We start from the raw sequence: 24,894 nt of genomic DNA, 5'->3' as shown, positions 1-24,894 counted from the left end.
CTAACTGGGTATGGGCAAATAAAACGCGCTACGCTGTCGAATATTACACAAAACGCAATTTCCAGGTGCCCATAATTCCTGGCAGAAACCCTCCAATAAATAAAAGAATAAATTTCATTGTTTTCGTAATTTACTCGGACCTATTTATTTCATTATTTCGTTACGCCCACCCTACAGTGATGGAGGGGAAGGGAGACCTCGTGGGTGCTGAGCTGCTGAGTGCTGACGCAACTGGCTCAGAAACCTCCCCCTGGCGCCGCCCACCCGATGATCAGGGTGTTTGGCGGGTCCACCCCTCTGTCTGTCACTGGTCAAGTTGCGGCATTTGTGTTTCATAGGTGCATGGCCACTACTGCAAGCCGCACTCCCAGCCGCCATCTCATGACCACACTCACCGCAGCAGCAGGCATGCTCCAAGTTACCACTCACCAGCTACCACTCACCACCGCTCCAGTCTGAATTAAAAGAATACAATTGATATTGTTATTGCGAGATCGCCACCGGTCCCAAGGTTGAGCAGTGACACAGAACCAGGACAAAGAAACCAATCTTCCCTCATCCATGGACATTTGTATGATCCAACTGCAGTGTATCATAGATTTATCGGCCAATGAGGATAGAAAGATATCAGCCATACGGACATTAAACCTCCGATGGAGGACTCCGACGCAGCACCAGTACGAGCCGCTGTAAGGGGATTCAGTGTAAGGAACTCGGACTACAGCTGACTTGGAGCGTTTGTAAATCCCAACATCGATATTGAACGGGTCTTCCTCGAGGTGGTGACGAAGAGGACGAAGAGGAGCATGGAGGAAGAAGGTTGCGCAATCAAGATGTATAAAGTACGGATATAAACGGGCCATTTTATCTGCCAAAGTCACTCCAACGAGATGGGAAAAGTAGGTAGCAGTGGAACATACACGCTCCAGAGTCCAGGCACGTAGGGGATCCATTCCTGCATTGTTCCGGCTATCGCACAGCGCATTCCTTGAACGACAGTTCTTACTGTTTCCCCGGGGGATACTGTCAATTCATGCCGTGTACGAGGGAAGAATCCATCGTTGCACACGGAATGGGGAAAGCCAAACAGCCAAGATGCCATGGATTCATGTTGGATCACTACAGATTGGACATCCTCCGTAGAAGTTCCGTGATTCTGCCAAGTGCTATGGTTCATGAGTGGCATCTTTCCCACATCGAACTGTTCTGGTCGTATGACGATTGGCGAAGCACCTTGATGATTCCTGAGGCTGGAGGTCACGGACTCGCATGTCGACCTGATTCCAGCACCACGCCACTGACAAGCCGCAATCCTTGGAAATTGATTCCCGACCGGAAGGATTCCGACTCTCCGAGACGTCGTTGAACATTGAATCCGGAATTGCGACTCGGACCGTGGTACCAGAGGAAGAGCCACGAGTTGGCAGCTGGCGAAACGAATCAAAAACGACAGGTTTATATTAGAATGTTGCATGACGAATGAAATTGAAATGATACCGGAATGGATAACCCGCTCTTTCTCCATGACCGCTTGCATCTAGGAAAGGGATACTACCTATTCTCATCCTTCATGCTCTACTCTATGATCACGCGATCTGAATCCAAAGGAATGTATGCGATCTGGATGAACAGAATCTTAATGAACAAGCGTACCTAGGCACTTACTCGGAAGGGGTATGTCACCGAATCGCGAAATTAGAGGCACCTCGAGGGACGGAGGCACATGCCAACCTTCTTATCGAATATCAACCCTTCTGGAAGCTTTTCCAAGCAGGGCCGGCACCGGAGCCGGAGGGAATGTGTGGAATGTGGATGATGGTCCGTTTAACATGGATCTCCCACGTCCCATCTCATGTCGGATCGGTCCGAGTTTGATTGATTCCTTGGGGTGGATAGATTGATTGGTGGGATGGTTTCACTTTGATGGAATTTGAGACTGGTATTTGGATTGTAAGGCGGCCACGTGATTGCATTGTGACCTCGTCAGCAAGCCTGCCAGCAAGCCTCGGCATGACATATGCGGCGGATCAAGTGGCCAGACGACCAAACAATTCAACTAAGGCTGGACCCCGTCGCATGATCCCCAGTCTTCTGATCTCGCGGTTGCATCACATGTCAGATATCCTTCCTCTAATCCAGTCGCTGGCTGTCCATTGATCAGGATACACCAGAGCTACTTGGTTAGATACTTGGATACTGAATCCACGAATAGCTAGACTCTCCGCTTCACACGCCAAGTTCCGGGGAAAGTCTACATCGCGTCACGGTCTTACCTGAACCTTCAACGCAGATAAATGTTCTGCATTAGATTTTGACATGTGAAAGGCCTTCATGTCATATACCCTCTTCTGTCCACCTACATACTGTAAGAATCTGTACCGCTAATCCATCCTTTCTCTTTGGTTCTTCTCTTACTTCGCTTCCTTTTCACTCCTTGATATCCAACTCCGACCATGTCACAACGATTCTCTGAGGCCGACGTGGCCACACACAACAAGTCCGATAGCTTGTACATCGTCGTCGACCAAGACGTCTATGACCTGACCACTTTCCAGAACGAGCATCCCGGTGGAAAGAAGAGTATGAACGCTCGCCATGGTTGAGGAGTCCGTCGCTAATCGTGCAACAGTCTTGCAAAGAGTCGCCGGCAAAGATGCCTCAAAGCAGTTCTGGAAATACCACAATGAGGGCATCCTCAAGAAATTCAAGCCGAAATTGATGGTGGGATCGTTGGACAGCAAACCCGCACCGGAGGGCGCCGCACCAACCCCCGAGCCCGCCGCCGTGTCCGCCAAACCGGCCGAGCCCCTCCGCAAGAAGCCCAAGTCCGACGACGAGGAAGATCCGGAGCCGATGGACATGTACGGCGACCTGGTTCCCTACGCCGACCCCAACTGGTACCAATCCTACCACTCCCCATACGTAAATGAGACGCACGCAGCGTTGCGCGCCGAGGTGCGCGAATGGGTCGAGGAGAAGATCATGCCTAACGTGACCGAATGGGACGAGGCCAAGGAGGTCCCCCACGCGATCTACAAGGAGATGGGGACCCGCGGATACCTCGCGGGGCTCATGGGCGCCATGTACCCGCGCGATCTCGTCCAGAACACCATCAAGTCGGTCCATCCAGACGACTGGGACTTTTTCCACGAGATGATCATCACCGACGAGCTGTCCCGCGCCGGCTCCGGCGGCCTGGTGTGGAACCTGATCGGCGGGTTCGGCATCGGCTGCCCGCCCGTCCTCAAATACGGCCAGAAAGCGCTCGTCGACCGCATCATGCCGGGCATCTTGAACGGCGACAAGCGCATCTGCCTCGCCATCACCGAGCCAGACGGTGGGTCGGACGTCGCCGGCCTGAACTGCGAGGCGAAGCTGAGCGAGGACGGGAAACACTACATTGTCAACGGCGAGAAGAAGTGGATCACCAACGGCATCTGGTCCGACTACTTCACCACCGCGGTCCGCACGGGCAAGCCCGGCATGAACGGCGTGTCGGTCCTGCTGATCGAGCGATCCGCCGGCGGTGTGTCGACGCGCAAGATGGACTGCCAGGGTGTCTGGAGCAGCGGGACCACCTACATCACCTTCGAAGACGTCAAGGTGCCCGTCGAGAACCTCATCGGCAAGGAGAACCAGGGCTTCCGCGTCATCATGACCAACTTCAACCACGAGCGCATGGGCATCATCATCCAGTGCGTGCGCTTCTCGCGCGTCTGCTACGAGGAGTCGATGAAGTACGCCCACAAGCGGAAGACCTTCGGCAAGAAGCTCATCGAGCACCCAGTCATCCGGCTCAAGCTCGCGCACATGGCGCGCCAGATCGAAGCCACCTACGCCTGGCTGGAGAACCTGACGTTCCAGTGCCAGCGGATGGACGAGACGGAGGCCATGCTAAAGCTCGGGGGCGCCATCGCGAGCCTGAAGGCGCAGAGCACTACGACGTTTGAGTTCTGCGCCCGGGAGGCGAGCCAGATTTTCGGGGGGTTGAGCTACAGCCGCGGCGGCCAGGGCGGCAAGGTCGAGCGGTTGTATCGGGATGTAAGGGCGTATGCGATCCCGGGCGGCAGCGAGGAGATCATGTTGGACCTGAGCATCCGGCAGGCGTTGAAGGTGCATCAGGCACTGGGGATGAAATTATAGATAGTGACGAGGGATGAGCATTCTGCATTCTACATGTTGTATTTCTAGCCGGAATAGATGGGGAGGGTGCATCAGGAGATGCTGCGATGCATGGTTTGCCTACGTTCATGTATTCATACGGGACCACAATTAGACACGCATTACTTCAGTTGAAACGTCGGATCACTTGGTATTTTGTTAAATCACGGTCGACTCGGCCAGTGTCGGACTGAAGGGATAGGAAGGAGACGATCAATCGCCGTCAACCGCTAAACTTCAGCATTATAAAACGCACAGATGGTCGCTCCAGATCGAAACCTAAGCAGGATACATTGCTCTCCATAATCCAGTACAACCACTAAGTGTTCCCCGATTCCTAATCCTCGGGTCAAATCCAGCCCATTGAATTATCATCTCCCCCACCTGCTCTCCCACTCGGATCAACCCCACGATGGGTTCTGCTGCTGTGGCTGTTGTTGTTGCGGCAGCCCCGGCCTCGGAAACACCGGGATCGTCTCCAGATGGTTCAGCCCCGTCGCCTGCTGCTGCTGATGCTGCCACCCGGCGCCAGTCTGCGGGTTCACGAACGCGCTCTGCCGGAACGGGTTCGTGCTGCCGGTCACATGGGCGGTCACAGGCGCGGGCGGGGAGAGTGACGGTGGCGGCGGGGAGGACGGCGACGCGTCGCGAGCGAACGGGTTGGTGCCGGTGGGTTGCGGTTGGAGGGCGCCTGGCTGCTGAGGGGGCTGGAAGAAGGGCGGGCTGGACGGGGGTGGGAGGGAGGAGGGGAAGGGAGAAGGTTGGAAGGGAGCTTTCGCGAATGGGTTGGTCCCGGTTGGGGTGGGTGCGAGGGACGACGCGGGCATGGGATTCGATGGGGTGGCAGGACTGGTTGGGTTGCTGGCACCGGTTGGCATCATGGATTGGCGGAAGGGGTTGCTGAAAGGCGGCTGCCCTGAGTTCTGGGGGTTCGGGAACGGTGACGGATTCGGTTCCTGTTGCGGGGGTGTGAATGACGCGACGCCGTTCTGCGGTATGGCCGAGAGGGTCGGTTGCTGTGGATTGAAGGCCGGCTGCGACACGGACGAAAACGCGTTCGATCCAGGGAACATCGGTTGCTGTGCAGGCGGTGCTTGCTGCGGACCCGGGCCGAAGGGGTTGGTCGACGTCGCAAACCCTGCCCCCGATGGCTGCGGCTGTTGAGCGAAGCCGATATTTTGCTGCGGTTGCGGAGCGAAGCCGGTGTTCTGCTGCGGAAACGCTACCCCTGGCATTGCTTGCGGAACGCCTCCTTGCCAGGGGTTGCCGGTCTGCTGCATGTACGCTTGCTGCTGCTGTTGCTGCTGCTGTGGATGGAAAGCACTCCCCGACGGCTGCGCCATGGTCTGCTGGTTCTGTTCGATGGATTCGAAAAAGTCCATCAGATCCGGCGCCGGTGCTTTGGGTTGCGCCGTTGATTGGGATGCCTTTGGCTCGGGGAACGCTTGAGAGGTGGCAGGCTTCTTCTCACTCGCCTTCGGCTCTGCGGATGATTTGGCGGTACTCGAGATCGGCTTTCCGGTCCGTTTCGCTTCCATCTGAGCCAGGTATTGTCTTCGGTTGATCTCGAAGTCCTTGTCATGGAGATGCTCCTCGAGGGATTGAGACAAGCTCGTCGGCGCATGCTTGATCTTTGGGATTTCCAGCCGTGTGGCGTACTCGAACTGCCTTGCGGTGCTGAGGTATTTCACCACGTGGTCCGTCTGCTTGGTGAAGCTCTTGTATAGCTTAAGGGCTCGTTCGGCGTCCGATTTTGACATTTCGAGGTAATGCTCTGTTGTGGTCAGTTGCGAGGGCTACTGGCTCTTCATATAGCCCATACCTAAGACATTGATGGTGCCCTCATTCATGACGTGGAAAAGCGCCAGGAGATCCATGGTCAACAACCGGAATGCGGTAACGGTGATTTCATTCTCCAGTTCGTTGGAAAGGAACTGCAACGGAGCTTTAGTGTGAATTTTCCGAGAACAGAATCTTTACGTACGTCGCATCTGAGGAGTGCGCGGATCTGATCTTGTACGCTCTCCGTCTCCCGAAGCAATCCTTTCTCGACCGTGAGCCGCTTGAGGCGACCTTCCCCGCCACGGACATAGTCGACCTTGGTGGCGCTATATGAAACGGCGCGTTGGAGGAGGTATTCTGCGTACGTGCGGATGTTCCGGCCTTGTGTTTGAGCTGGTTGACCCAAGAGCATTAGCCCTCTTCTCCCAATGATGTCCCTAACACGCAAACCTGTGGCTCAAGGTCTCGATCCAACCACAACTTCTTCTTGGTGCACAAGCTAGGGGATGAATTGTCGACCACATGGACGGATCGCGTACGTACCCTCTGTAAAGTTGCTAATCGCCAACTTCCGGTGCGGTGATTGCGCCAGGTGTTTCAACGTCACCTCCGGCTGGCCCTCCCGAATCATAAGGTGGACCACGATGAGCGATTTGAAGACCACGGTCCATGTGGAATCGCGGAGCCGGTTTTGCAGCGCCCGAAAGATCTCTGCAACGCCATGTTCGCCGGAATGGGTGGCAATGAGGATGTGCTCGATGTATTTCGACTTGGGAGCGGCGAGCTTGGGGTCGTCAGTTTCCGGCAGCGATGGTCGCATAGTGTCAATTTACCTTAATCTTTGTGGCTCCGGAGACAGATTTCGCGAAAGTACTCGCCATCTGCTGTTATGAGGGACTTTTCAGTCCTGGATATGGAATCGGAATTCAGAGGTTCGATCGATGTCGTCAAGCCATGGCCAAGTGGGTCGCTCGCGTGGGGGATGAGTGGGAGGCTGGACGCTCAGGGTATTATAAGGAGGCCGCAGTAGAGTTTGAGAGCTGCACAGAGGGATTTCGTGGTGGATTTGGAAGAAAGTGGTGGAGGTTATGTGGTCGGCATACTGTGAGATTGGGGGTTTGCGAAGTACGAGAATACGGCCGTCACGGCATGAGAACAACTCAGACACATGCAGCACAGCAGGGGGGGGATCTTGGTGGAGGTGGTCGACGAGATTCGGCAGCAGCCAGAATTAATATTCATATTCATATTTAATCCCTATTGTCAGTACAGTCGATGGTGAGACATAGAATTTCAAGATGGTCCAGATGAAATGACCCTTTGGCTTTCAGGGCCTTTTGTTTGTTACGTAGCCTATCAGTCCACCAGGTTGGAATCATTTCCGGGACAGTGCAATTCATGTACAAGTCCAGAACGCAGCTAGTGCTGGAGACAATTGGAACAAGGCATACGAGAACATTTAAGACGGAAACGGCCCATTGAATGGATATACGGCCTGAATATCATGGCGCTTGGTTGTTCAGTTGACACGAAATATCTATTCCGTCTATGTACACGCTGGAAGCAAACCGGGAAATATCCCCTTCGCATCACTAACTCTCCTCCAGCAAACCGTTCCCAGATCCACCCAATACCTTCCAAGTAAATCATATCAGAGATGCCATCGCGTCCGTCGGAGTAACAAGATAGGGTGTGCCGAACGCCGATATCATGCAAACCATCCGAGCCGCTGAGCAACCACTGAAGCCCGCGAAGGGAGAGTTGCCCAGCGACGATCGGAGGCCAGCTCATCGATTACACGCCAGGCTTTCATCATCTGGGAGAGAACCTTGTTAGCATCAGGTAACGTGCGAATAGCGAAATTCAGAGGACTCACTTTAGTTAAACTTGGAAGGATCATTGAAGAAGAAAAAAGAGTGGGAGAGATCGCATCTGAAGATTTGTTTTAAGGTTGGGAACTGTGGTGTAGCGGCCTTATCGCCTTGTCGCCTTAACACGAAGTTCTGGTTCCCTGCTCCACCACATGAATCCATCGCGTCTATCAAAGTTTCAACAATAATTTAATCTTGTTCTACAGCAGGTATCGCAATAATCCATTGGCCAATGAATTAAATAGTCTGTTTAATCCCCATCCTGCCGACAGGTCAAGAGCATATGTCCCCCTTTAAAAGAGCATGGAATACCGCAACTAAGGAAGTCCCCATTCTTCGCCGAACTTCAGGGGCATCTGCAAAACGGCGATTCCCTCGAGTACCACCTTGTCTATCCTACTTGTCATGGCACCCAGTAGAGGAACACACATGCCTGAATGGCAAAATAGGGGAGAGAGGATTCTCCACCGCTCGACATCTGTTTGATGATAAAAACGCTTTCCAAGGGTCCACCTATTTACGATCATGTAAGTCTCCCAAACTGTGATCCTGTTGAATGAGCTAAGAATTCCAAGTTGAATTTCCGATAGCGACCTGCGACATCAGCGATTTGTCGAATTCCCTTATCGGAACCGATGTGACCCTCCATGGCTATCTCGGCCCAAGATCCGACCTGTCCAAGAAACTCTCTTTTGCTCCCCTATATAGCAAAGACCTGAGCAAGATTTTACAGGTTGTATCCGTAGCAAATGTCTCAAAAGACGGGACTGTTGACCCATCGGCCCCCCACGCGATTCTCAGGACGATTACTCCGCAGAGCCCGGTTACCATCACCGGGAAGTTGAAGGCTAAGAAGCCTAGCAAAAGCGACTCGTTCGACCAACGCAAATTCCAATCTCTCGAGTTGGAGCTGCAGAGGATCCAGGCGCTAGGTCAATTCCCCAGTGATGTCCTCATTGCTGAAGGGACCAGATTCCCGGCGGAGGAGCGGAACCTGCAACTTCGTTTCGACTTCGACCTGCAGCGTGCACTGCGGTTTCGCGCCGACGTTACCAAACTGTGCCGGGACGAATTAGGATCGAACCAACGATTCCTCGAGGTCGAGACCCCCATCCTGTTCAAATCGACACCGGAAGGTGCACGGGAGTTCTTGGTGCCGACACGAGAACGAGGGCTCGCATACGCGCTCCCGCAAAGCCCGCAGCAATACAAACAGATCCTTATGGCCAGCGGAATTCCCAAGTACTATCAGATCGCGAAATGTTTCCGGGATGAGGATTTACGTGCCGACCGGCAGCCGGAATTCACCCAGCTGGACCTTGAGATGAGCTTCGCAACATCCGCCGATGTCATGAACGGCATTGAAACATTACTGACGCGGCTGTGGAAAGAGCTCTTGGGCATGGACATCCCCGGACCGTTTCTTCGCATGCCGTACGACGATGCCATGGCTCGCTACGGGTCCGACAAGCCCGACATGCGTTTCGGGATGGAGATTTCTCGATGCGAGCATGTGATTCCGGCGGATCTGGTCGGCAAAATCAGCCCCTTGACCATACCGATCGTCGATGCCATGCGGTTCCAAGTCTCGGACAATCCCAACGAAACGCGCGCCTTCGCCGCGAAATTCATGGATTCCCCGGAGGCGGTGCCGTTTCTACGAAATCCCGACGGGCAGCCGGGAATCTTCATCTACGACACCACCAAACCGTTGCGTGGTCTCCAACCGCTTGGCTTCGAGGCGGCGGAGACATTGGAGGATCAGTGGGACTTGGAGAGCGGAGACCTGGTCATCATGCAAGCCCGAGCAAACGCACCGTTGTCCGGCGGATCGACCGCGATGGGTCGGTTGCGCCTCGCGTTACACGCAGTGGCTGTCACCACGGGGATGGTGGAGCCTCCTTCCGGATTCCAGTTCCTGTGGGTCAAGGACTTCCCGCTCCTCTCGAAATGCGAAGACGGCGAAGTTGGCCAGGGAAGCATGACCGGGCTGGCATCGACGCATCATCCGTTCACGGCGCCGAAGACGGCGGACGACGTGGCGCTGCTCGACACGGATCCATTGCTCGCGAAGGCGGATCATTACGATATCGTGGTGAATGGCGTGGAGCTCGGCGGAGGAAGTCGTCGGATCCACGATGCGAAGTTCCAGGAATATATGCTGAAGGATATCCTGAAGCTTAGCGAGGCACGGCTTGGGGACTTCAAACATCTGCTGGATGTCCTGCGTATGGGGTGTCCACCGCATGCGGGCATCGCGTTGGGTCTCGACCGGCTGGTTGCGGTCATGCTAGGTAGGAATTCGGTGAGGGATGTGATTGCGTTCCCAAAAACCGGGAGTGGTGAAGATCCCCTTGTCAAGAGTCCGTCGAGGATGACGGCCGAGCAGCTCAAGACATACCATTTAGCGCTCTCAAAATCATGATAGGGAGACTCTTAGACGGCGTAAAACGTGTAATCCCAGGGCCATCGGGAACAGGTCGTCTCTCTGCTCGATTTGTCTGATACTGTATATATACTTACAAACACCTCTTCTGAAGCATGCTTTCCTCTTATCCTCGACCCGTGAGCTCTGTCCTCTGGCTTCTAGCTTAAGGCCATGTTCTGCAACCAATCTCGCGTTCGACCAGTTCTAATCATCCCAGCTTCGCATTCGAGAAATCCATCTCCGGATGCTCCTTCTTAAACTTCTCCAAAATCTCCGTCTTCTTGATCTCGTCCGACGTCGGCTTCCCCATCTCCTTCTGCCGCTGATCGAACATCATCTTCTCGACCATCTGCCGCGTCTCCCCGTCGAGGTCGCCCAGGTTGCTGTTCTCCGGCTGGATCTTGGTCGTGTCGATCTTCGGCGCAGAGGTGATGACGTGCGCCCACCATTCCATCTTGTTGACCTTATCTAGGTGGATGCTGATCTCCTTGCCGTCCTTCGTCGATTCGAGGGTCCATGTCGACTCGTCAACGTGGATGGGGTGGGGGAGGTCGCCCTGATAATGCGGCGGATCAGCCAGCGTTCTTGCGCGACACCAATCGAATCCGTTTCAACGTACGTCGATAATCGGTTCCTGACCCTTCAATCCGACCCGTAATTTGGTCTTGGTGATCTTGACATCAAAGTCTTTTCCTCGCATGTTGGCGGGGACTTGTGCGGTGACATCGACGTCTTTGATCGTTTGCGTCCATTTGTATGGTAATGCGGCCTGCTCCGCGAATTGTTTGGCCTGGAGCTCCTGGTCGACCTTTTCTTGCTCGGCCGGACTGAGATCTGCCATGATGGACTTCTGTGAGAAAATGTAGTCTTGCGTTCAGTTGTTTGGATGTTGCAGAATTATGTTGATCGGTGCCCCGCAGTGTGACGTTGTGTTTTTATAGGAGGGTTGTAGTTGGCCAGAGGAGCACGTTGGTACGGAACAAATTGCAAGACCGATTCACGTCATATGGATACGGCACGGCCCCTTATGGTACGCCAAGTAACTTCGAGCAGACATATCATATGGAAACTCCAGGTACATACAGTATGTACTATTTGAAAGCGATCATAAGGTATAGTATTATGGACAGTCCATACACAACAAACGAGACTGGGGTATCACACAATCGTAGAGTCTGCTGGATAGCGTGGCATGGAAACAAACAAGGCACCAGAACATCCTCTGCCGCTTTCAAGCTTTCTTGTGAATTAAGTTCTCTTCCGGTTTCACCCTCTGTGCCCATTCTGTCCAGCTGCCATCATAGAGACGTCTTCCCTCATCCGCAAAGCCGGCTTCTGCCAAGGCAGCATCCAGAACGGCAGCGCTCACGCCAGTCCCGCAACTGTTGATAATGGCCTTTGAAGGGTCAACGCCCTTTTCTTTGAATAGCGCTCGAAGCTCCGAAGAGGGTAAGAACGTCTTGGTCGTCGGATCCAAGACGGATGAAAAGGGGATGGAGGATGATCGGGGGATGTGGCCAGAGGAGAGGCCTAGGAAACGGTTCAGTGCACTAGACTTGGAGACCTAAGTTCACCCATTCAAGACATACCTTCGCGGGGCTCTGGGTCCTTCCCTTCCCACCGTCCCGTGCTTCGAGCGTCAAGAATCTGCACTTCCTCTGCCCCTTCCTTGCCTTTTTCCAGAATCCGCTCGTGAATTTCCTCGAACGTGGCGACCTTGCTGGCATCCAGATCTGGTACCGGGCGATAGTCCGTCTCATCCACGGGTGCCGGTTCTCCCTTATCCAGTGGGTATCCCAATTCAACCCAGAGCCGAAAGTTGTTCAGAATGTGCACATTGGAATGGCCAAAAACCCGTAATGTCCACGCGACGCGAGGCGCGGAGAAGATTCCCAGCTCTTTGGTGTCGTACACTACTAACGAATCATCGCGACGTATGCCCAACTTTCCCATCGCATCCGCGAAGGCGGTTGGTGTCGGTAGCATGTGCGGATACGGCGACTGACGGTCCTTGATCGCATCCAGGTCGAAGAATCGGGATTGAGGGATACGGGACGTTATAAAGGTCGAATGCCCGGTCCGCTTCTCGGGGTCGTTGGGGAGGAACCAGCTTGCGCAGAGGGGGATGATGCGTGGTGCCGTCGAGATGCGTGTCGGGACGTTCTTCTGTAACGCGGTGTGTAGTTCGTCGGGGGTGACTAAATATCGTGGTAGGGCATACTGGGCGATCGTACGCCGCGTCACAAATCCCACGTTCCAGGCTCGAAGAGCTAGACGGCTCTTAGTTGTGAGAACCATTACTGACCATTTGAGGGGACGAGGATGTTTGATATTCCAATATCAAGAACGCCCAACCGGGTAGTTTGCTCGCGATTAGTCTGGAAAAAGTAATGGATGCGCAGTATGAGCTCTTGCTCTGATAATCCAGACGAAAAGAATGACCCTTTGACAATGAAGGGGAACAATGCAGTCCTCAATGGTGCGGGACAGCACCAAGGAAGTTCACATCGGATGCTCCCTTGCCCAACGACAGGGCATCACGCAGCAAACCATGACCTAATCACCTAATATATTTGCAGACCCCGCAGTGGAGTTGGTTCTAACCCGTATGACAGTGATCGGGAGGAGACCTTGTCAAGTCCAATGTTAAAGCGAAATCATTATTTGTATTAATACATGAAGAGGGCTTGATAACTTGATGGGTCAACGTTGTTGACACTGGAGATGTACCCATCACGTGCTTCCACGGCTATTTCTAAGACTTCTCGTGTCTTTCTTCCTTCAGTAAGACAAAAATCCAAATGTCATTCATTATCAACATCAACTCCCATGTCGCAAGCTTTGTGGCCTACGAGGGGCTGTATTATACGGTATGGAGTGCCGCTTGTCCGGGGAATTGGAACCTGTTCTACCAGCCAGCATATGAGCGTATCTCGTGTGACTTCCTGAAATCATGAAGATCTAAAGTCGATGATTGTTAGTTAGTCTAATTTCGAGCTAAGGATTGTTGGAGTAAGGTTTTCCCGATGGTGAATAACGGTACCAAACTCGGCATTTCTTTGTATTTTAGTCTGAGTCGCGCAATTTCTATTCAAGTCCAAATAGTGGCAGCAAAATATGATGTACTCTCGAGCCTCGACGGTGATACCATAGCCGCTCGCGACCGTTGGGGGCTCCGATAGTCAATCATTGCAGATCTCTCTATTGTGTCAATCTCCTATCACTCGATCTGAAGGACGCTCATGATTTCGTCCGATACTACGAAGCCGAACTCGGATCCTTATATCAAGACCATTGCAATGTCATGTCCCAAGATCAAAATAGCCATCATCGGCACCGGGCTGATCGGCCCTCGTCATGCACAAGCCGTTCAAGAGGAGGATGAGGCAGAGCTAACATGCATCGTCGATCCGAGCCCGGCAGCCGAAGCTGTTGCAGTCCGATTGGGCGTACCGCTATATCGAACTATAAGAAACTTGATCAACTCTAATGATCGACCGGATGCAGCCATTGTGTGTACACCCAACCATACACATGTCGCACTTTCCGAAGAGTTACTAGATCATGGAATACATGTGCTGGTTGAAAAGCCGATTTCGACCGATATTGTGAGCGGGCAAAAGTTGGTAAGTTCTCGACGGCGGGAGGTGTGGAAATAGGGTGGCACGGAATTGGATCGGTCCGCCGCGGTGAGGATAGTTCAGCAACTCCAGGCACTAAGATATTACAGATCTCACGACCAGCGCGCCAAAACCTCCATCTTCTTGTTGGTCATCATCGTCGCTTCAACCCTTACGTCCGAGCTGCCAAATCCCTCCTGGAAGCCAAATCTCTTGGCCGGGTAATTGCTATCTGTGGTATCTGGGGTGTTTTCAAGCCGGCATCGTACTTTGAAGAACCCACCACCTGGCGCCGATATGCCGCTTCAGGGGGTGTCATTCTCATCAATCTTATTCACGAAGTCGATATCCTACAATACCTGCTTGGTCCCATCATCCGCGTGCACGCTGAAGGAACGATCAACCAGCGAAACTTTGAAGCCGAAGAAGGCGCCGCAATAATTTTGCGGTTTGCGAGTGGAGTGGTTGGGACTTTTATACTCAGTGATGCCGTCACCAGCCCCTGGAGCTTCGAGCATGGCACCGGCGAGAACCCGACCATTCCAAGGTCCGGGGAAGCGTTTCTACGGATCTTAGGGAGTGACGCGAGCGTGAGTCTCGGAGATATGAAAAGATGGAGCTACGACGAGGCTGGACCAAGCTGGACAAACATAATCCAAGCGGAGGACGTGATTATCAAGCCAGACGTTCCTTTTAAACTTCAGGTGAAGCACTTTGTAAACGTCGTGCGTGGCGAGGAGAAGCCCGTGTGCTCTGCGGAAGATGGACTGCGTGCCCTTATTGTCTGCGAGGCGATTAAGCGATCCATCACACTTGGGAAACCAATAAACATATCGGATATAACTAATACCTAATAAGTATTCAGAAGCTCAACGGCTGTGATGGAGACAGGCTGTCCCTCTCGTTAAATGAACCCTCTTGATCGACTTGATTCGGATAGGGTTTATGTACACTTTCCCAAGCTGGGAAACAAAATTTCTGACTGAGAGCATCCGGACAGCCTTCCTTTTGATTAGTGACGCGCTCATGTTTGCCCGCGAAGGTGCAATTCCTTGTGAAGCTCTCTACTGAAAACAACCAGTGACTCTGGTTTGGATTAGCCCTTGGCGATTTCCAAATCCCATGCAAATGTCTATCCTATCTTCTATTCAGATTATTAAATGGCATCAAACTCACATCACCGGTTCCCAACCATGCGGGGCCGGTGCTCCCATCCGCAGGGCAGACCAATAAGGAAACTCGGATTTCATTCTCATGCAATCAGTAATCAATTTCTGCTGCATGTCAGCCCCCGAGGCAAGAGTGGACTAGTAAGGCTATGACACGATAATCGATACCGGTATTGGCAACTGTTAATACTCAGGATGCGATCTTGGTAGAATTTATAAATGGCCGGGTGGACGCTCGCGATCAGTGTCACCCAGTGCACAAATAACCAGAAGCATATTTCATCGCAGCAAAATGCCCTTCTCAAATGATCAAGCTGGTTTGAAGACCGCTGAGGAGCTGCTGGGGCTGTTCCATAAGGTCTTTGGGCCTCATCCGGGATTTCGACCAGGTTCGTCCACTGACTCCTTAAAGCTCCCCCTCTCCTATCTTAAATGAATAACAGAGTGTAAAAGACGAGACTGATCTTGACTTCGACAGCTCATGCCCGCGGCCTGGTTATCCACGGGACCTTCTCACCCACTCCTGAAGCAGCCTCCCTAACGACCGCCCCTCACTTCCACGCCCCGTCCACCCCCATCACCGCCCGATTTTCTTCCTCCACTGGGATCCCCGAGATCCCGGATACTGACCTAAACGCCAACCCACGGGGCCTTGCAATCCGCTTCAATCTGGGCACAGATGCCTCTAGCAGGCGGCAGCATACCGACATCATCGGCCACAGCACTCCCGTCTTTCCTGTGAAGACCGGCGCTGAATTTCTGGAGTTCCTCACAGCAGTTGCGACGTCAGCGACAGCGGAAGAGGGTAAGCCGAAGCCGATTGAGACGTTTTTGGGGGGGCATCCGGCAGCGTTCAAGTTCGTCACGTTCCCAAAGCCATTTCCGGAGAGTTTTGCAAATGAGGCGTTCTATATGCTCAACGCTTTCAAGTTTATCGATCAAGAGGGGAAGGAGACTTTCGTGAGGTACCAGGTGCAGCCGGTGGAGGGTTTGAAGCATTTGAAGGATGAGGAGGTTGCCGGCAAAGGGCCGAGTTATTTGTTTGATGAACTACCCCAGAAGCTGGCGGCCGGCCCTGTTGAATACAAACTGCTGGCACAAATTGCAGAGCCGGGCGATTCGACAAACGATGTCACTGAGGTATGGCCGGAGAGTCGGAAGCTAGTGAAGCTCGGAACCGTGAAACTTGAGACTGTCGAGGAGGATCTGCTGGCGACGCAGAAGAAAATAATCTTCGGTAAGTGGCATTGCCTTGATATCGACAAATTTGTATCTGACCACGCCGTAGACCCCATTCCTAGAGTCGCGGGGATCGAACCCTCGGATGACCCTATCCTTCAGTTCCGCGCAGACCTATATCTGCTGAGCGGTAAAGAGCGGCGTGCGGCATAGGTGATGCAATTCATCATTCTCTTCCCTTCGATACCGTTATTTGAGTGTACACTTCTTCCCTAGAACCCCTTTGCCAAGTATAGGTGTGTAGTAAACGATCAAGCAGTGACCGAAATGTTTTGTACTCATGTAGCTTTTCTCAGCGGAAGCTGGATCCGAGAAGATATGAAATCTAAAGCAGCAAGCACTTTCTCATCCTCATATATTCGCCCGACCAGTTGCAATCCGACTGGAGCATCCGTGTATCGTTCCGGTTCGTCTGCAAAAGTCAGTAGTCTTGCAAGCGAAGACATTGAATCCACCTACAAAGTTCATGATTGAAGGCATCCTGCTCGTTTCTTGGCCTGTAACTTTGGTCCTTCTTGTCCGCGCCTTTATCGACAGTAGTGACCGGGAAAACAGCAGCTGGGTAATCTAACACATTCCACTGGGCAAGGTAACCCCAGTATTTCGAATTTTCCAGTGGTGGTGCTGCCCCTGGTCCAGCCGGACATAGCAGGACATCAACCATACCAGTTGGTACACCTCGCTCATCATCCCCGGTTGCTGTTTCGAGCCACCGAGAGGCATACTTAATGCGATATTGCTCTCGCTTTGCGGTCCAATCCCACAAATCATGCATGCCTAGCTCTTTGCAGAAGGGATTGTCCTTCACAATCCAGCGAGACAATGGGAGCCAAGGTTCGCCAGAGGCTCGTAACTCACGCTCTTCGTCCGCTCCGCCATCTGGAAAGTATAGGCTTGCCTGTCGGAATATATCAGCGCCAACCGACCGAGAATTGACCTCAAGGGGTTATACCGCGATCGACCACGCCTGGTCGTGGTGGTACGGTTCCCAATCGCGTATCTCAACACCGTCAATCTCCTTGAGTGCTTCCACGAGCTCCCTTAAAGCTCTTTGAACTGGAGGATGGGGTTTGACAACTCCGTCATCCCACATAACCCCGATCTTTAGCCTCCAGCCCTTCTCTTCACTCCAGAAATGTGATTTTGCTTCATCATCCCTCCACCCAAGCGGTATCAGTCCAGGCTCTTTCAGTTCTGGTTTTCTTCCTCTTAGGACTGCCCTCATGAATGACCTTAACCCCTCGAAACTCGTACTCATTGGCCCTGCCACGGCCCTGATTGCCTCCTGGCCTATATAGTCCTCATCGATCCCTAGCATCGGGACCCTTCCCGTCGTAGGTCTGAGTGCCCACACTCCACAGTTCGCAGCTGGGCTTCGAACGGAGCCGCCAATGTCGGTACCCACCCCAAGAGCGCTTCCTTTCAAGGCTAAAAGCGCGCCTTCACCGCCAGAAGACCCACCCGATGTGAGGCTACAATTGAATGGATTCACAGTTGTGCCATACAGGTTTGACGCGCATTCAAGGTGCATGATGAGCTGCGGCTGCGTCGTACGCGCATGGATGACCGCCCCAGCGGTCTCGAGAAGGTCTATAAGGTAGGCCGAATGACGCGGCACATTGTCAACCCAAGAAACGTACGAGTAGTTAAGGGGATGATCTGCTAGCGTGATTTGTTCTTTGATGGAGACAGGAAGGCCATGGAGAGGGCCGATTGGCTTCCCATGCTGAGAAAGGTGGTCATCAAGCTCCTTAGCGCGGGCGAGCGCTCGCCTGGGGAGAAGCTCCGTGAGGCAATTCGTCTGGGGATATATCAGTTTTTCGCCCAAATACCCGAGAGGTCGTGGGTAGAAAGGTCCGAACCAGCCGTTGTGCCAATGCAGCTCTCCTCAAGAATGCCTGGGTGACTGCGACACTACTGAGTTCACCGCTTGCCAGCTTTTCCAACAGGTGCTCGGGTGGCGTTTCCGTGATATCCAATTCGATAGCAGAGAGAAATTTACGAGGGATCTCCGAAACATTCGATGGAAGGTTTAGGGGTATGCCAGACAACGGCGGATCGATATCGAGGCTGTTGTCCCGATACTGCTGGACAACCGCAACAGTCTCCTGCCAGGTGTCCATTTGCTTCGGGAAAACAGACATTGTCACCGTTTATAGTTGGACAAAGATGTGAATGCGTTGAGGTTTCATTCTCTTTTTGGTATTGCGAAATTGGAGATGATGATTTCCCCAAGGGACCACAGGAGTACTATGGTAAGTGCTGGATCCAAGCTCCAGTTCTTAGCGATCGCACCCGTGATTTTAGTGCCCTTGGTTTATGGTATGTAATATCCGACATTGAGATGCCCTTTTCATTCTCGAGATCAAGCTCGAGCCAAACTCTACTTAAGAACGGTGTGTTTGTGTGTATTGAGAATCAATTCCTATTATAGACTTGTTTCGGCACTGGTCAGTTCGCCGCTAACCCAGCCTGTCGTCGAGCACTACCGTACTCTACAGTTACACCACCCTGTCAGAATCCGTCGCACCACAAAGGAATCTCTCTTGATTTCTCAACACAGCCTCCAGTAATTTGGCCCAAGATACTCCGTACTTAAGGTACGGCCAAGTCGTGTACTGTAGCTCGGGGAGAATGTCCTTTGGGCTGAAAACCGATGTGAGAACTCGCTCCAGGTCACGCCCCATCCTGATTTCAAGGACGGTGAGAATGGAACCTGTTTCACACAGTCTGAGTGAAATCAAGCCGCTTCTGACGATTCTCCTCGATAATGCCCTGCAACGAGAAACGCAAGCTCCAATGCCTGTTTCTCATTAAGCCGGGGATCGCAGAACGTGGTATAGTTCAGGCTTAAATCTGCTTCGGCCAATCCCTCGCTGCCTCCGACACACTCGGTCACGGCATCGCCCGTCAATTCCAAATGGACGCCGCCCAGGAACGAGCCATGCTCTCGATGAATCCGTAGGGCAGATGATACTTCGGAAAGGATGCTGCTGAAATGACGTGTCTTAATTCCGGTATTCGTTGTTCGGGTGTTTCTAGAATCAATTAGCACGGCATCAAGGATGGTATATTGGTCTGCTCGCATACCCGTGCATTGGATCACATTGCCAGACCACGACATGATCCGTAGCCTTTACCGCCACGATATGTTGTCCGAGCATCTTCTCTACCTTATCTTGGCCGTATCTTGTGATCAAGGTTACTTTTCCGATTTCTTTCCGGGGATTCACAATATCCAAAAGGTTCACTAGCTCTTCCGCTTCCATTGTTGGTCCCACTTTGATACCGATCGGGTTTTCGATTCCCCTAAAGAACTCGACATGGGCGCCATCCAACTGTCTCGTGCGATCACCAATCCACACAAAATGGGCAGAAGTATCGTACCAGCCCTTATCGTTGGAGTTTGTAGAGTCCCCGGAGGCCGTAGCCGATCGCGAGGGATGCCGTAAGCTTCTTGTCAAACTCTGCTCGTACTCCAAGACTAGGGCCTCATGGCTGGTGAATAGGTCAACCGTCTGCAACTGGCCGGCGGTGTCGGCACCAACAGTTCGCATGAATCGCAAGGAGTCGGTGATGCTTGAGACGATCCGCTGGTACTTCGCTTGTAATTCCTTGTCTTTCACATGGCCAAGTTCCCAGTCCAGCGAGTTGTGTAGGTCTGCCATACCGGATCCTAGCTGTGCTCGCGTGTAATTCAACGTAGCGGCGGAATGGTGGTAGGCGCTGACAAGTCGCTCCGGGTCAATTCTCCTGTCTTCGGGTGAATATCCATTCAAGATATCTCCTCTGAACGACGGGATTTCCTTTCCATCCACCTTTTCGACGGGGCTCGACCTTGGCTTCGCATACTGCCCAGCCATTCGAGCTATTCGAACCACAGGTTTGTTTGCTCCCCAAATTAAGACCAAGCTCATCTGGAGGATGAGCTTGATTTTCGAGTCAATCGCACCCTCCTCGCAGTAAGAAAAGAGTTCGGCACAATCGCCACCTTGAAGAAGGAAGGCTTTGCCGAGCGCAACATCTCGAAGGCTCGACTTTAGTCGGACGATTTCCGTCGGTGTCACCAATGGAGGGAGGGTCTGGAGCTTCGAAATAGCAGCCTCAACTGCCTTGCTGTCTTCGTAAACCACCTCTTGTTTGATGGGCTTCAATCGCCATGCTATTCAGCGCGGGTTAGCACTGGAACTCAGGTGAGGATAGCGCGAGTTGACTTACATGATGGGGACCACTGGTTCTGGGAAACGTTCGCCTGATTCGACATGGCAAAATCGAGAAATATAGTGACGATGGGGAAAGAGAAGCGGTAGGGGGGTTGAGTGGTTCGAATACAATTCTTGAAATTTGATTTGTTGGTAAAGGATCCAAGCGATTAGGCGATCATATGTCTAATATGTGTCTAATATGGAGACGATAGAATTCCTTGTGACTCATGGAATATTTTTGATACCAAAATGCGGACAGGGCAAGGGAGGCGGATCTGGGAGACCTGAATTGAGGAAGGAGACAAGGTACATATAGGTCCTACCGATACTTGGTTCGGAGGGTTGTCTCTTAGAATGTCTCTCGTAGCATGAACGGATTAAAACCCATCAAGATTCCTTGCAATTGTTCTATTTATTAAAGATGTTGAGATGTAATATTCATGATTCTCTCAGGCGATGCAAATCCATCTGATTCATCGACCTTCGATTTCCATCAGCCGTTTTAAAACTAGTTTTAATACCGTACTGTAACAGACCAATAACCAGCGACCACTCAACGACTAGCGCCTCGAAACCATTTCGGGCATTTTTGGCGAATGTCTCGACCTCATCTTTTCCAAGACCATCCGCGATCATTTCCCTATAATTTCCGGTCAAAATGGCTTCCCACGAGACTGAACAAGACGAAGAGCCACAAGCCACTGGCCCCGGCAGTGCCGAAGACCGCAAGGCTGCCGCCGCCCTTGAAGCGCTCGACGCCCACGATGCGGACGAACGAGCTACACGGAATGTCGACGCCGCTGAGGCACTCGGCCAGGCGATGAGGGCATTGGAAGTCAAGGATAAGAAAGAGGATGCGGAGGCGAAGAAGGTGAAGGTCGAGACGGCCGATATTACGCTAGTGGTAAGTCGGAGCGTGGATATGCAAGGCACTGGACGAGCGAACGCTGATGCGATGGCATGTAGATGAATGAACTAGAGATGCCGAAGGCTAAGGCTACGGAACTGCTCAAGAAGCATGAAGGCGACGCGATCAGGGCTATGAAGTCATATGTTCTGGATGTGGCATGGGCATAGCGACCCCTCGAAACCCCCTCCGACCGTACACATTGTCAGAAGTGGCCATATATGAGACCAGGAGGTTTTATGCGATGAGTCGTTAGACGGCGTTGTGGGAAGGGTTCAGATGCGATCATAATATCGGCAGGACACTGTATGCAGCATCCAGCCACCGGGGGTTGTCTTGTTCAGGCTGATGATATTTCCAGCTAAGGTTACAAAAGCAATAACGGAGCAACGATCCTTATCGTTCCAGTCCAATCCAGCATGCTACCTTCCAACCCCAGAAGAAACTCCCGCTAGCCATGCGTGGTATCAATTTAAACCTCAGCAAACGAAGAGACGAAGCTATACAATCTGATTGTGAATTCCAACTCAAGATAAGCTTTGCAATGTCGTTAAGCGGAGAATTAGTACCCGAACTTCGGATTCTGTCTCATGGCCCTCAATGGGCTGGGCACTTTCGGTGCAAACTCCAGACTCCTGCGTTTCGCCAACATCAGCCGCTGCTTAAACGACGTCTGCGCATCGTCCACCAAAAACATGGATTGTCCGTGTTGCTTGGGTGGACATGTCTGCTGCACCAGGTTGCTCGGCTTCAGGAAGTACGGGGTCGTCGGTGAATAACCCCCTTCACTCTCGCCGCATGGAAAATTGGCGAGGTTTTCTTCGTTCTCCTTGTTTTCAGGCGAGCAGAGCCGGAGATTGGGTGTGCTCGCATGCTTGTTGATGCTCCCAGCAAGCCATGCCGGGGTTTTGATGGCAAAGCGTGAGGATGAGTACCCCGGTCTGGGCGTTCTGGGCCGTGACGGTGTGGATTTGAAGTGGACGGGCGTTGGGCAAGCCGGAGTTTTAGCGTCGTGTACGGGACTTGCGTTCGGGCTTCGGCTGTGCAGCGGCCGTGGGCTCCCCGGGATATGGGATAGGTTGATGAGGTATGATTGCTCATCAAGCCGCTTGTTGAAGCGTTCACAGCTGGGAATGTTAGTGAATGCTGTCAAATGATCCTGGATGGAATGCCTACTCAATTGGCCACGCAATGTTCACGGCAAGAACTGCATCATTACTGGCAACGACCTTCTCAAGCGTCATACTATCCCCGTCTTTGAAGATGACATGTGTTATGCTCATGGAATTACTTGTCCACTGCGGGACGCAGACTGCGCCCATCTCTTCAAGCAACGGCTTGAATAGGTGCGTCGCATCGGCTCCATCGTTGGTGTTCACGTCAACAAAGGCAATAACGCCCTCCAGGAGCGATGAATTCGGGCTGCTCAATGGACTCTTCTCTTCCTGGAATGTGACCGACTTTTTGGGCGACAACCGCCGCTCCGGTGATCGGATGGATGATTTCGTCGGCGAACAGATGGGCTTGTTCAATTCCGGTACTTTGCCCAGAGGAGCGAAGGACACCGCTGACTCTACTGCTGACTCTGCCTTGGCGGTAGGGGTCCGCTGAAGAAACGGTGTGTTGATGAACTCTTCTAGCGTAATGGTTGCATCGGGAGTCTCAGTCTCTTCATGGTCGACAAAGACGGGGCGAGAAATCGGTTCCAACGAAGCATCTCTCGGCATGCAAAGGTTCTGATCAAAGGCCATGGTCCCTAGTTCCTCCGTAATCTCTTTGAGCGGAGACCTCTTTGGTGATTTGGTAGGTGATGAGACCGCACTGTAACTTGCGCTCAGTTTCCCAGGCGATGCCCGGACACCGGATTGCTTCTGAACACCCGCTTTTGTCGGCGAGGTATTCAAGCTGGATAGACGATCAGGGATTCGAGCGGCCATTTGTCGGAACTTGGGGGGTACGGTGAGGCATGATCGCCTAGGCGCCGACTGAAGGAATTTCTCTTTTGCTGGTGGTCGTCGCGCCGAACCAAAGGACTTGGTGGAGGAGAAGATGGACGTTGTTCGGACGAGAGGCTCATTTGGCGTGTCTGCAAAGACAGGTTGTTTGATGGCTGCGCCGAATCCTTCACAATGCGACTTTGCCGTCCTTGGTGTCTGTGGTGGGCGAGTCGGCGTCATTGGGGATTGGATGACGGTGTGCTCTGTTTCGTTAGGATAATGACTCGCCGGCTCATCGACGTGGATTTCCATGTGCCGTTCTGGAGAAGCTACTGCCGGTGTGGATAGTGGTATAGATGGAGCCGGCTCTTCAAGCGCGGCAAGTGCCGCCTCGAACTGGGACTCCACGATTTCTGGCAGGTATCCATCATCGCCATCAAGGTTGGCATCTGGTGCTGGAGACTGCTCAATCCCTTCAACCGGCGCAGTCTTAAATCCACTGGCAACGGGCGTGTTAAGGCAGAAGGGATCCGTCCCTGCTCCGACGACCTTGGGGGTCAGCTCTTGTACATGCTCCTTGCTCGGGGAGGCTGGGGCTGGGATATTGGTCCCTGATTTCGTAACCGAAGGAAGTTTGAGCTTCCTCGGAGACACACCGAGGAGCGACTCCTTCAGGCCATTCTTCGTTGAATGCGCCGTTTTTGATCTCCCAATGCTGTGGGTAAACAGCTGCGGGCTAAAGTGTGGCGCACTTGCTTTCCTTGACGTGCTTTGTGGAGTGGTCTGTGGAGAGGGTCTTGGGATACGAGAGACTTTCGATGGAGATGCCGGCGTTGATACTGTCATGGTGGTTTCCGTGGTTGTGTTGCCCTGGCCCTCAATTGGTGCGGCCTCCGTATCCTCGTTGTGAGCCTCGGATCCCACCCCCGTCTCGGTCGGGATGGCTTCAGCGGAAACCTCTGCTTCAAATTCAGGCTCAGGTTCTGGCACGGGAGCAGGCGTCGGCTCAGGAACCTGGTCGGGCTTGGCTTTGGCAGCGCTTCTTGTTCGCTTTCGTGGTGGTGCTGATGCTTTGGGCTAAAGTTGGGATGCTGGGTTAGAATAAATGATGTAGGACAATATTGACTGGAGCAGCATACAGGGTCATCTTCATCCTTCGCAGGTCGCTTTCTCGTGGTCCGAGAGGACGTAGATGTGGTTGTGGTGGTCTTGGGAGCTGCTCTTGCCCGCGATCCCGTGGTTGGTTTGCCAATCGCGGCTGCTTTTGTTCGAGAAGCCCTCGTAGATGCGGTCGCTTTGGGCGCAGCCGGAACGGGCTTGTCTTCCTCCACTTTAGTCTCCGGCGGTGGAGCAGCTGTAGGTTTTCTGGCACGCTTTGGTGGAGCTTTCAACGTCGGCTTCTTGGGAGATTTGGACCTCTTCGGTGAGGCGGGTGGCTTCGTCTTCGCAGCTCGTGCGCGCGTTACAGGCGCCATACTGGAATTGGATACTCGATCGTCACTTATATCGGATTTGAAGAGGTTTCTTTCGTGGTAGAAGATATGGTGTAGAGTTGAATGCGTTTATGAGGTCGTC

At 52.8% G+C, this 24,894-nt stretch overlaps 13 protein-coding genes across 13 annotated transcripts; 5 read left to right on the top strand and 8 right to left on the bottom strand.

Annotated features, from left to right (window-relative positions):
- Positions 1-453: 453 nt before the first annotated feature.
- Positions 454-1,680, bottom strand: P152DRAFT_98855 (uncharacterized protein). The gene has a single exon (XM_033683410.1). The coding sequence runs from the start codon at positions 1,535-1,537 to the stop codon at positions 878-880; it is 660 nt and encodes a 219-aa protein (XP_033532080.1). The 5' UTR covers positions 1,538-1,680; the 3' UTR covers positions 454-877.
- Positions 1,681-2,107: 427 nt separating this feature from the next.
- On the top strand, positions 2,108-4,542 carry P152DRAFT_460575 (putative acyl-CoA dehydrogenase). The gene is made up of 2 exons (XM_033679943.1): positions 2,108-2,580; positions 2,630-4,542. Exons 1-2 carry the CDS (start codon positions 2,454-2,456, stop codon positions 4,141-4,143), a joined length of 1,641 nt encoding a protein of 546 aa, XP_033532079.1. The 5' UTR covers positions 2,108-2,453; the 3' UTR covers positions 4,144-4,542.
- P152DRAFT_460573 (ANTH-domain-containing protein) lies at positions 4,243-7,230 on the bottom strand. Its single transcript, XM_033679942.1, has 5 exons — positions 6,777-7,230; positions 6,487-6,727; positions 6,146-6,336; positions 5,984-6,095; positions 4,243-5,935 (listed from the first exon to the last, which is right to left on the bottom strand). The coding sequence occupies exons 1-5, from the start codon at positions 6,822-6,824 to the stop codon at positions 4,563-4,565; spliced, it is 1,965 nt and encodes a 654-aa protein (XP_033532078.1). The 5' UTR covers positions 6,825-7,230; the 3' UTR covers positions 4,243-4,562.
- Positions 7,231-7,238: 8 nt separating this feature from the next.
- P152DRAFT_98818 (uncharacterized protein) lies at positions 7,239-7,865 on the bottom strand. Its single transcript, XM_033683409.1, has 2 exons — positions 7,820-7,865; positions 7,239-7,759 (listed from the first exon to the last, which is right to left on the bottom strand). Exon 2 carries the CDS (start codon positions 7,732-7,734, stop codon positions 7,363-7,365), a length of 372 nt encoding a protein of 123 aa, XP_033532077.1. The 5' UTR covers positions 7,735-7,759; positions 7,820-7,865; the 3' UTR covers positions 7,239-7,362.
- A 149-nt stretch (positions 7,866-8,014) lies between these two features.
- Positions 8,015-10,344, top strand: P152DRAFT_460572 (uncharacterized protein). The gene is made up of 2 exons (XM_033679941.1): positions 8,015-8,341; positions 8,390-10,344. Exons 1-2 carry the CDS (start codon positions 8,098-8,100, stop codon positions 10,237-10,239), a joined length of 2,094 nt encoding a protein of 697 aa, XP_033532076.1. The 5' UTR covers positions 8,015-8,097; the 3' UTR covers positions 10,240-10,344.
- Positions 10,117-11,180, bottom strand: P152DRAFT_460570 (putative nuclear movement protein nudC). The gene is made up of 2 exons (XM_033679940.1): positions 10,862-11,180; positions 10,117-10,798 (listed from the first exon to the last, which is right to left on the bottom strand). Exons 1-2 carry the CDS (start codon positions 11,081-11,083, stop codon positions 10,451-10,453), a joined length of 570 nt encoding a protein of 189 aa, XP_033532075.1. The 5' UTR covers positions 11,084-11,180; the 3' UTR covers positions 10,117-10,450.
- A 106-nt stretch (positions 11,181-11,286) lies between these two features.
- P152DRAFT_460569 (thiosulfate sulfurtransferas-like protein) lies at positions 11,287-12,915 on the bottom strand. The gene is made up of 2 exons (XM_033679939.1): positions 11,832-12,915; positions 11,287-11,772 (listed from the first exon to the last, which is right to left on the bottom strand). The coding sequence occupies exons 1-2, from the start codon at positions 12,538-12,540 to the stop codon at positions 11,474-11,476; spliced, it is 1,008 nt and encodes a 335-aa protein (XP_033532074.1). The 5' UTR covers positions 12,541-12,915; the 3' UTR covers positions 11,287-11,473.
- A 423-nt stretch (positions 12,916-13,338) lies between these two features.
- Positions 13,339-15,020, top strand: P152DRAFT_98697 (NAD(P)-binding protein). The gene is made up of 2 exons (XM_033683407.1): positions 13,339-13,868; positions 13,973-15,020. Exons 1-2 carry the CDS (start codon positions 13,485-13,487, stop codon positions 14,714-14,716), a joined length of 1,128 nt encoding a protein of 375 aa, XP_033532073.1. The 5' UTR covers positions 13,339-13,484; the 3' UTR covers positions 14,717-15,020.
- A 116-nt stretch (positions 15,021-15,136) lies between these two features.
- On the top strand, positions 15,137-16,626 carry P152DRAFT_460568 (heme-dependent catalase). The gene is made up of 3 exons (XM_033679938.1): positions 15,137-15,420; positions 15,510-16,268; positions 16,320-16,626. Exons 1-3 carry the CDS (start codon positions 15,324-15,326, stop codon positions 16,421-16,423), a joined length of 960 nt encoding a protein of 319 aa, XP_033532072.1. The 5' UTR covers positions 15,137-15,323; the 3' UTR covers positions 16,424-16,626.
- On the bottom strand, positions 16,486-18,544 carry P152DRAFT_98647 (putative glutamyl-tRNA amidotransferase subunit A). Its single transcript, XM_033683406.1, has 4 exons — positions 18,133-18,544; positions 17,223-18,071; positions 16,730-17,168; positions 16,486-16,682 (listed from the first exon to the last, which is right to left on the bottom strand). The coding sequence occupies exons 1-4, from the start codon at positions 18,412-18,414 to the stop codon at positions 16,549-16,551; spliced, it is 1,704 nt and encodes a 567-aa protein (XP_033532071.1). The 5' UTR covers positions 18,415-18,544; the 3' UTR covers positions 16,486-16,548.
- Positions 18,545-19,022: 478 nt separating this feature from the next.
- P152DRAFT_373979 (phospho-2-dehydro-3-deoxyheptonate aldolase) lies at positions 19,023-20,534 on the bottom strand (the record flags this gene model as incomplete). Its single annotated transcript, XM_033675571.1, has 3 exons — positions 19,023-19,308; positions 19,361-20,432; positions 20,489-20,534. Coding segments are annotated over 3 exons (1,404 nt in total), but the record flags the coding sequence as incomplete, so codon positions are not given.
- Positions 20,535-20,687: 153 nt separating this feature from the next.
- On the top strand, positions 20,688-21,668 carry P152DRAFT_98738 (uncharacterized protein). The gene is made up of 2 exons (XM_033683408.1): positions 20,688-21,379; positions 21,442-21,668. Exons 1-2 carry the CDS (start codon positions 21,134-21,136, stop codon positions 21,550-21,552), a joined length of 357 nt encoding a protein of 118 aa, XP_033532069.1. The 5' UTR covers positions 20,688-21,133; the 3' UTR covers positions 21,553-21,668.
- A 276-nt stretch (positions 21,669-21,944) lies between these two features.
- Positions 21,945-24,863, bottom strand: P152DRAFT_515973 (uncharacterized protein; the record flags this gene model as incomplete). The annotated part of the gene is made up of 3 exons (XM_033682923.1): positions 24,459-24,863; positions 22,559-24,396; positions 21,945-22,509 (listed from the first exon to the last, which is right to left on the bottom strand). Exons 1-3 carry the CDS (start codon positions 24,792-24,794, stop codon positions 21,945-21,947), a joined length of 2,739 nt encoding a protein of 912 aa, XP_033532068.1. The 5' UTR covers positions 24,795-24,863.
- Positions 24,864-24,894: the final 31 nt, after the last annotated feature.

The sequence above is a fragment of the Eremomyces bilateralis genome, assembly GCF_010015585.1.
Source record: "Eremomyces bilateralis CBS 781.70 unplaced genomic scaffold P152scaffold_18, whole genome shotgun sequence".
Taxonomy (NCBI): domain Eukaryota; kingdom Fungi; phylum Ascomycota; class Dothideomycetes; order Eremomycetales; family Eremomycetaceae; genus Eremomyces; species Eremomyces bilateralis.
Note: the sequence above shows the minus strand (reverse complement) of the source record. Positions and strands in the feature narration are given on the sequence as shown.

What these genes read in the sequence shown, in the direction of transcription:
- P152DRAFT_98855 (XM_033683410.1), bottom strand. Translation starts at nt 1,537, where the DNA reads ATGCAAGCGGTCATGGAGAAAGAGCGGGTTATCCATTCCGGTATCATT.
- P152DRAFT_460575 (XM_033679943.1), top strand. Translation starts at nt 2,454, where the DNA reads ATGTCACAACGATTCTCTGAGGCCGACGTGGCCACACACAACAAGTCC. An exon ending in GCATCCCGGTGGAAAGAAGA is followed by an intron (nt 2,581 to 2,629) that starts GTATGAACGCTC and finishes ATCGTGCAACAG; the next exon opens with TCTTGCAAAGAGTCGCCGGC.
- P152DRAFT_460573 (XM_033679942.1), bottom strand. Translation starts at nt 6,824, where the DNA reads ATGGCGAGTACTTTCGCGAAATCTGTCTCCGGAGCCACAAAGATTAAG. An exon ending in GATTAGCAACTTTACAGAGG is followed by an intron (nt 6,337 to 6,486) that starts GTACGTACGCGA and finishes TGGGTCAACCAG; the next exon opens with CTCAAACACAAGGCCGGAAC. An exon ending in GCGCACTCCTCAGATGCGAC is followed by an intron (nt 6,096 to 6,145) that starts GTACGTAAAGAT and finishes GCTCCGTTGCAG; the next exon opens with TTCCTTTCCAACGAACTGGA.
- P152DRAFT_98818 (XM_033683409.1), bottom strand. Translation starts at nt 7,734, where the DNA reads ATGAGCTGGCCTCCGATCGTCGCTGGGCAACTCTCCCTTCGCGGGCTT.
- P152DRAFT_460572 (XM_033679941.1), top strand. Translation starts at nt 8,098, where the DNA reads ATGTCCCCCTTTAAAAGAGCATGGAATACCGCAACTAAGGAAGTCCCC. An exon ending in GTCCACCTATTTACGATCAT is followed by an intron (nt 8,342 to 8,389) that starts GTAAGTCTCCCA and finishes AAGAATTCCAAG; the next exon opens with TTGAATTTCCGATAGCGACC.
- P152DRAFT_460570 (XM_033679940.1), bottom strand. Translation starts at nt 11,083, where the DNA reads ATGGCAGATCTCAGTCCGGCCGAGCAAGAAAAGGTCGACCAGGAGCTC. An exon ending in GTCAGGAACCGATTATCGAC is followed by an intron (nt 10,799 to 10,861) that starts GTACGTTGAAAC and finishes CCGCATTATCAG; the next exon opens with GGCGACCTCCCCCACCCCAT.
- P152DRAFT_460569 (XM_033679939.1), bottom strand. Translation starts at nt 12,540, where the DNA reads ATGGTTCTCACAACTAAGAGCCGTCTAGCTCTTCGAGCCTGGAACGTG. An exon ending in GGACCCAGAGCCCCGCGAAG is followed by an intron (nt 11,773 to 11,831) that starts GTATGTCTTGAA and finishes ACCGTTTCCTAG; the next exon opens with GCCTCTCCTCTGGCCACATC.
- P152DRAFT_98697 (XM_033683407.1), top strand. Translation starts at nt 13,485, where the DNA reads ATGATTTCGTCCGATACTACGAAGCCGAACTCGGATCCTTATATCAAG. An exon ending in TTGTGAGCGGGCAAAAGTTG is followed by an intron (nt 13,869 to 13,972) that starts GTAAGTTCTCGA and finishes AAGATATTACAG; the next exon opens with ATCTCACGACCAGCGCGCCA.
- P152DRAFT_460568 (XM_033679938.1), top strand. Translation starts at nt 15,324, where the DNA reads ATGCCCTTCTCAAATGATCAAGCTGGTTTGAAGACCGCTGAGGAGCTG. An exon ending in TCATCCGGGATTTCGACCAG is followed by an intron (nt 15,421 to 15,509) that starts GTTCGTCCACTG and finishes TGACTTCGACAG; the next exon opens with CTCATGCCCGCGGCCTGGTT. An exon ending in GCAGAAGAAAATAATCTTCG is followed by an intron (nt 16,269 to 16,319) that starts GTAAGTGGCATT and finishes ACCACGCCGTAG; the next exon opens with ACCCCATTCCTAGAGTCGCG.
- P152DRAFT_98647 (XM_033683406.1), bottom strand. Translation starts at nt 18,414, where the DNA reads ATGTCTGTTTTCCCGAAGCAAATGGACACCTGGCAGGAGACTGTTGCG. An exon ending in ACCAGGCGTGGTCGATCGCG is followed by an intron (nt 17,169 to 17,222) that starts GTATAACCCCTT and finishes ATATTCCGACAG; the next exon opens with GCAAGCCTATACTTTCCAGA. An exon ending in TGCCTTCAATCATGAACTTT is followed by an intron (nt 16,683 to 16,729) that starts GTAGGTGGATTC and finishes TGACTTTTGCAG; the next exon opens with ACGAACCGGAACGATACACG.
- P152DRAFT_98738 (XM_033683408.1), top strand. Translation starts at nt 21,134, where the DNA reads ATGGCTTCCCACGAGACTGAACAAGACGAAGAGCCACAAGCCACTGGC. An exon ending in CGGCCGATATTACGCTAGTG is followed by an intron (nt 21,380 to 21,441) that starts GTAAGTCGGAGC and finishes GATGGCATGTAG; the next exon opens with ATGAATGAACTAGAGATGCC.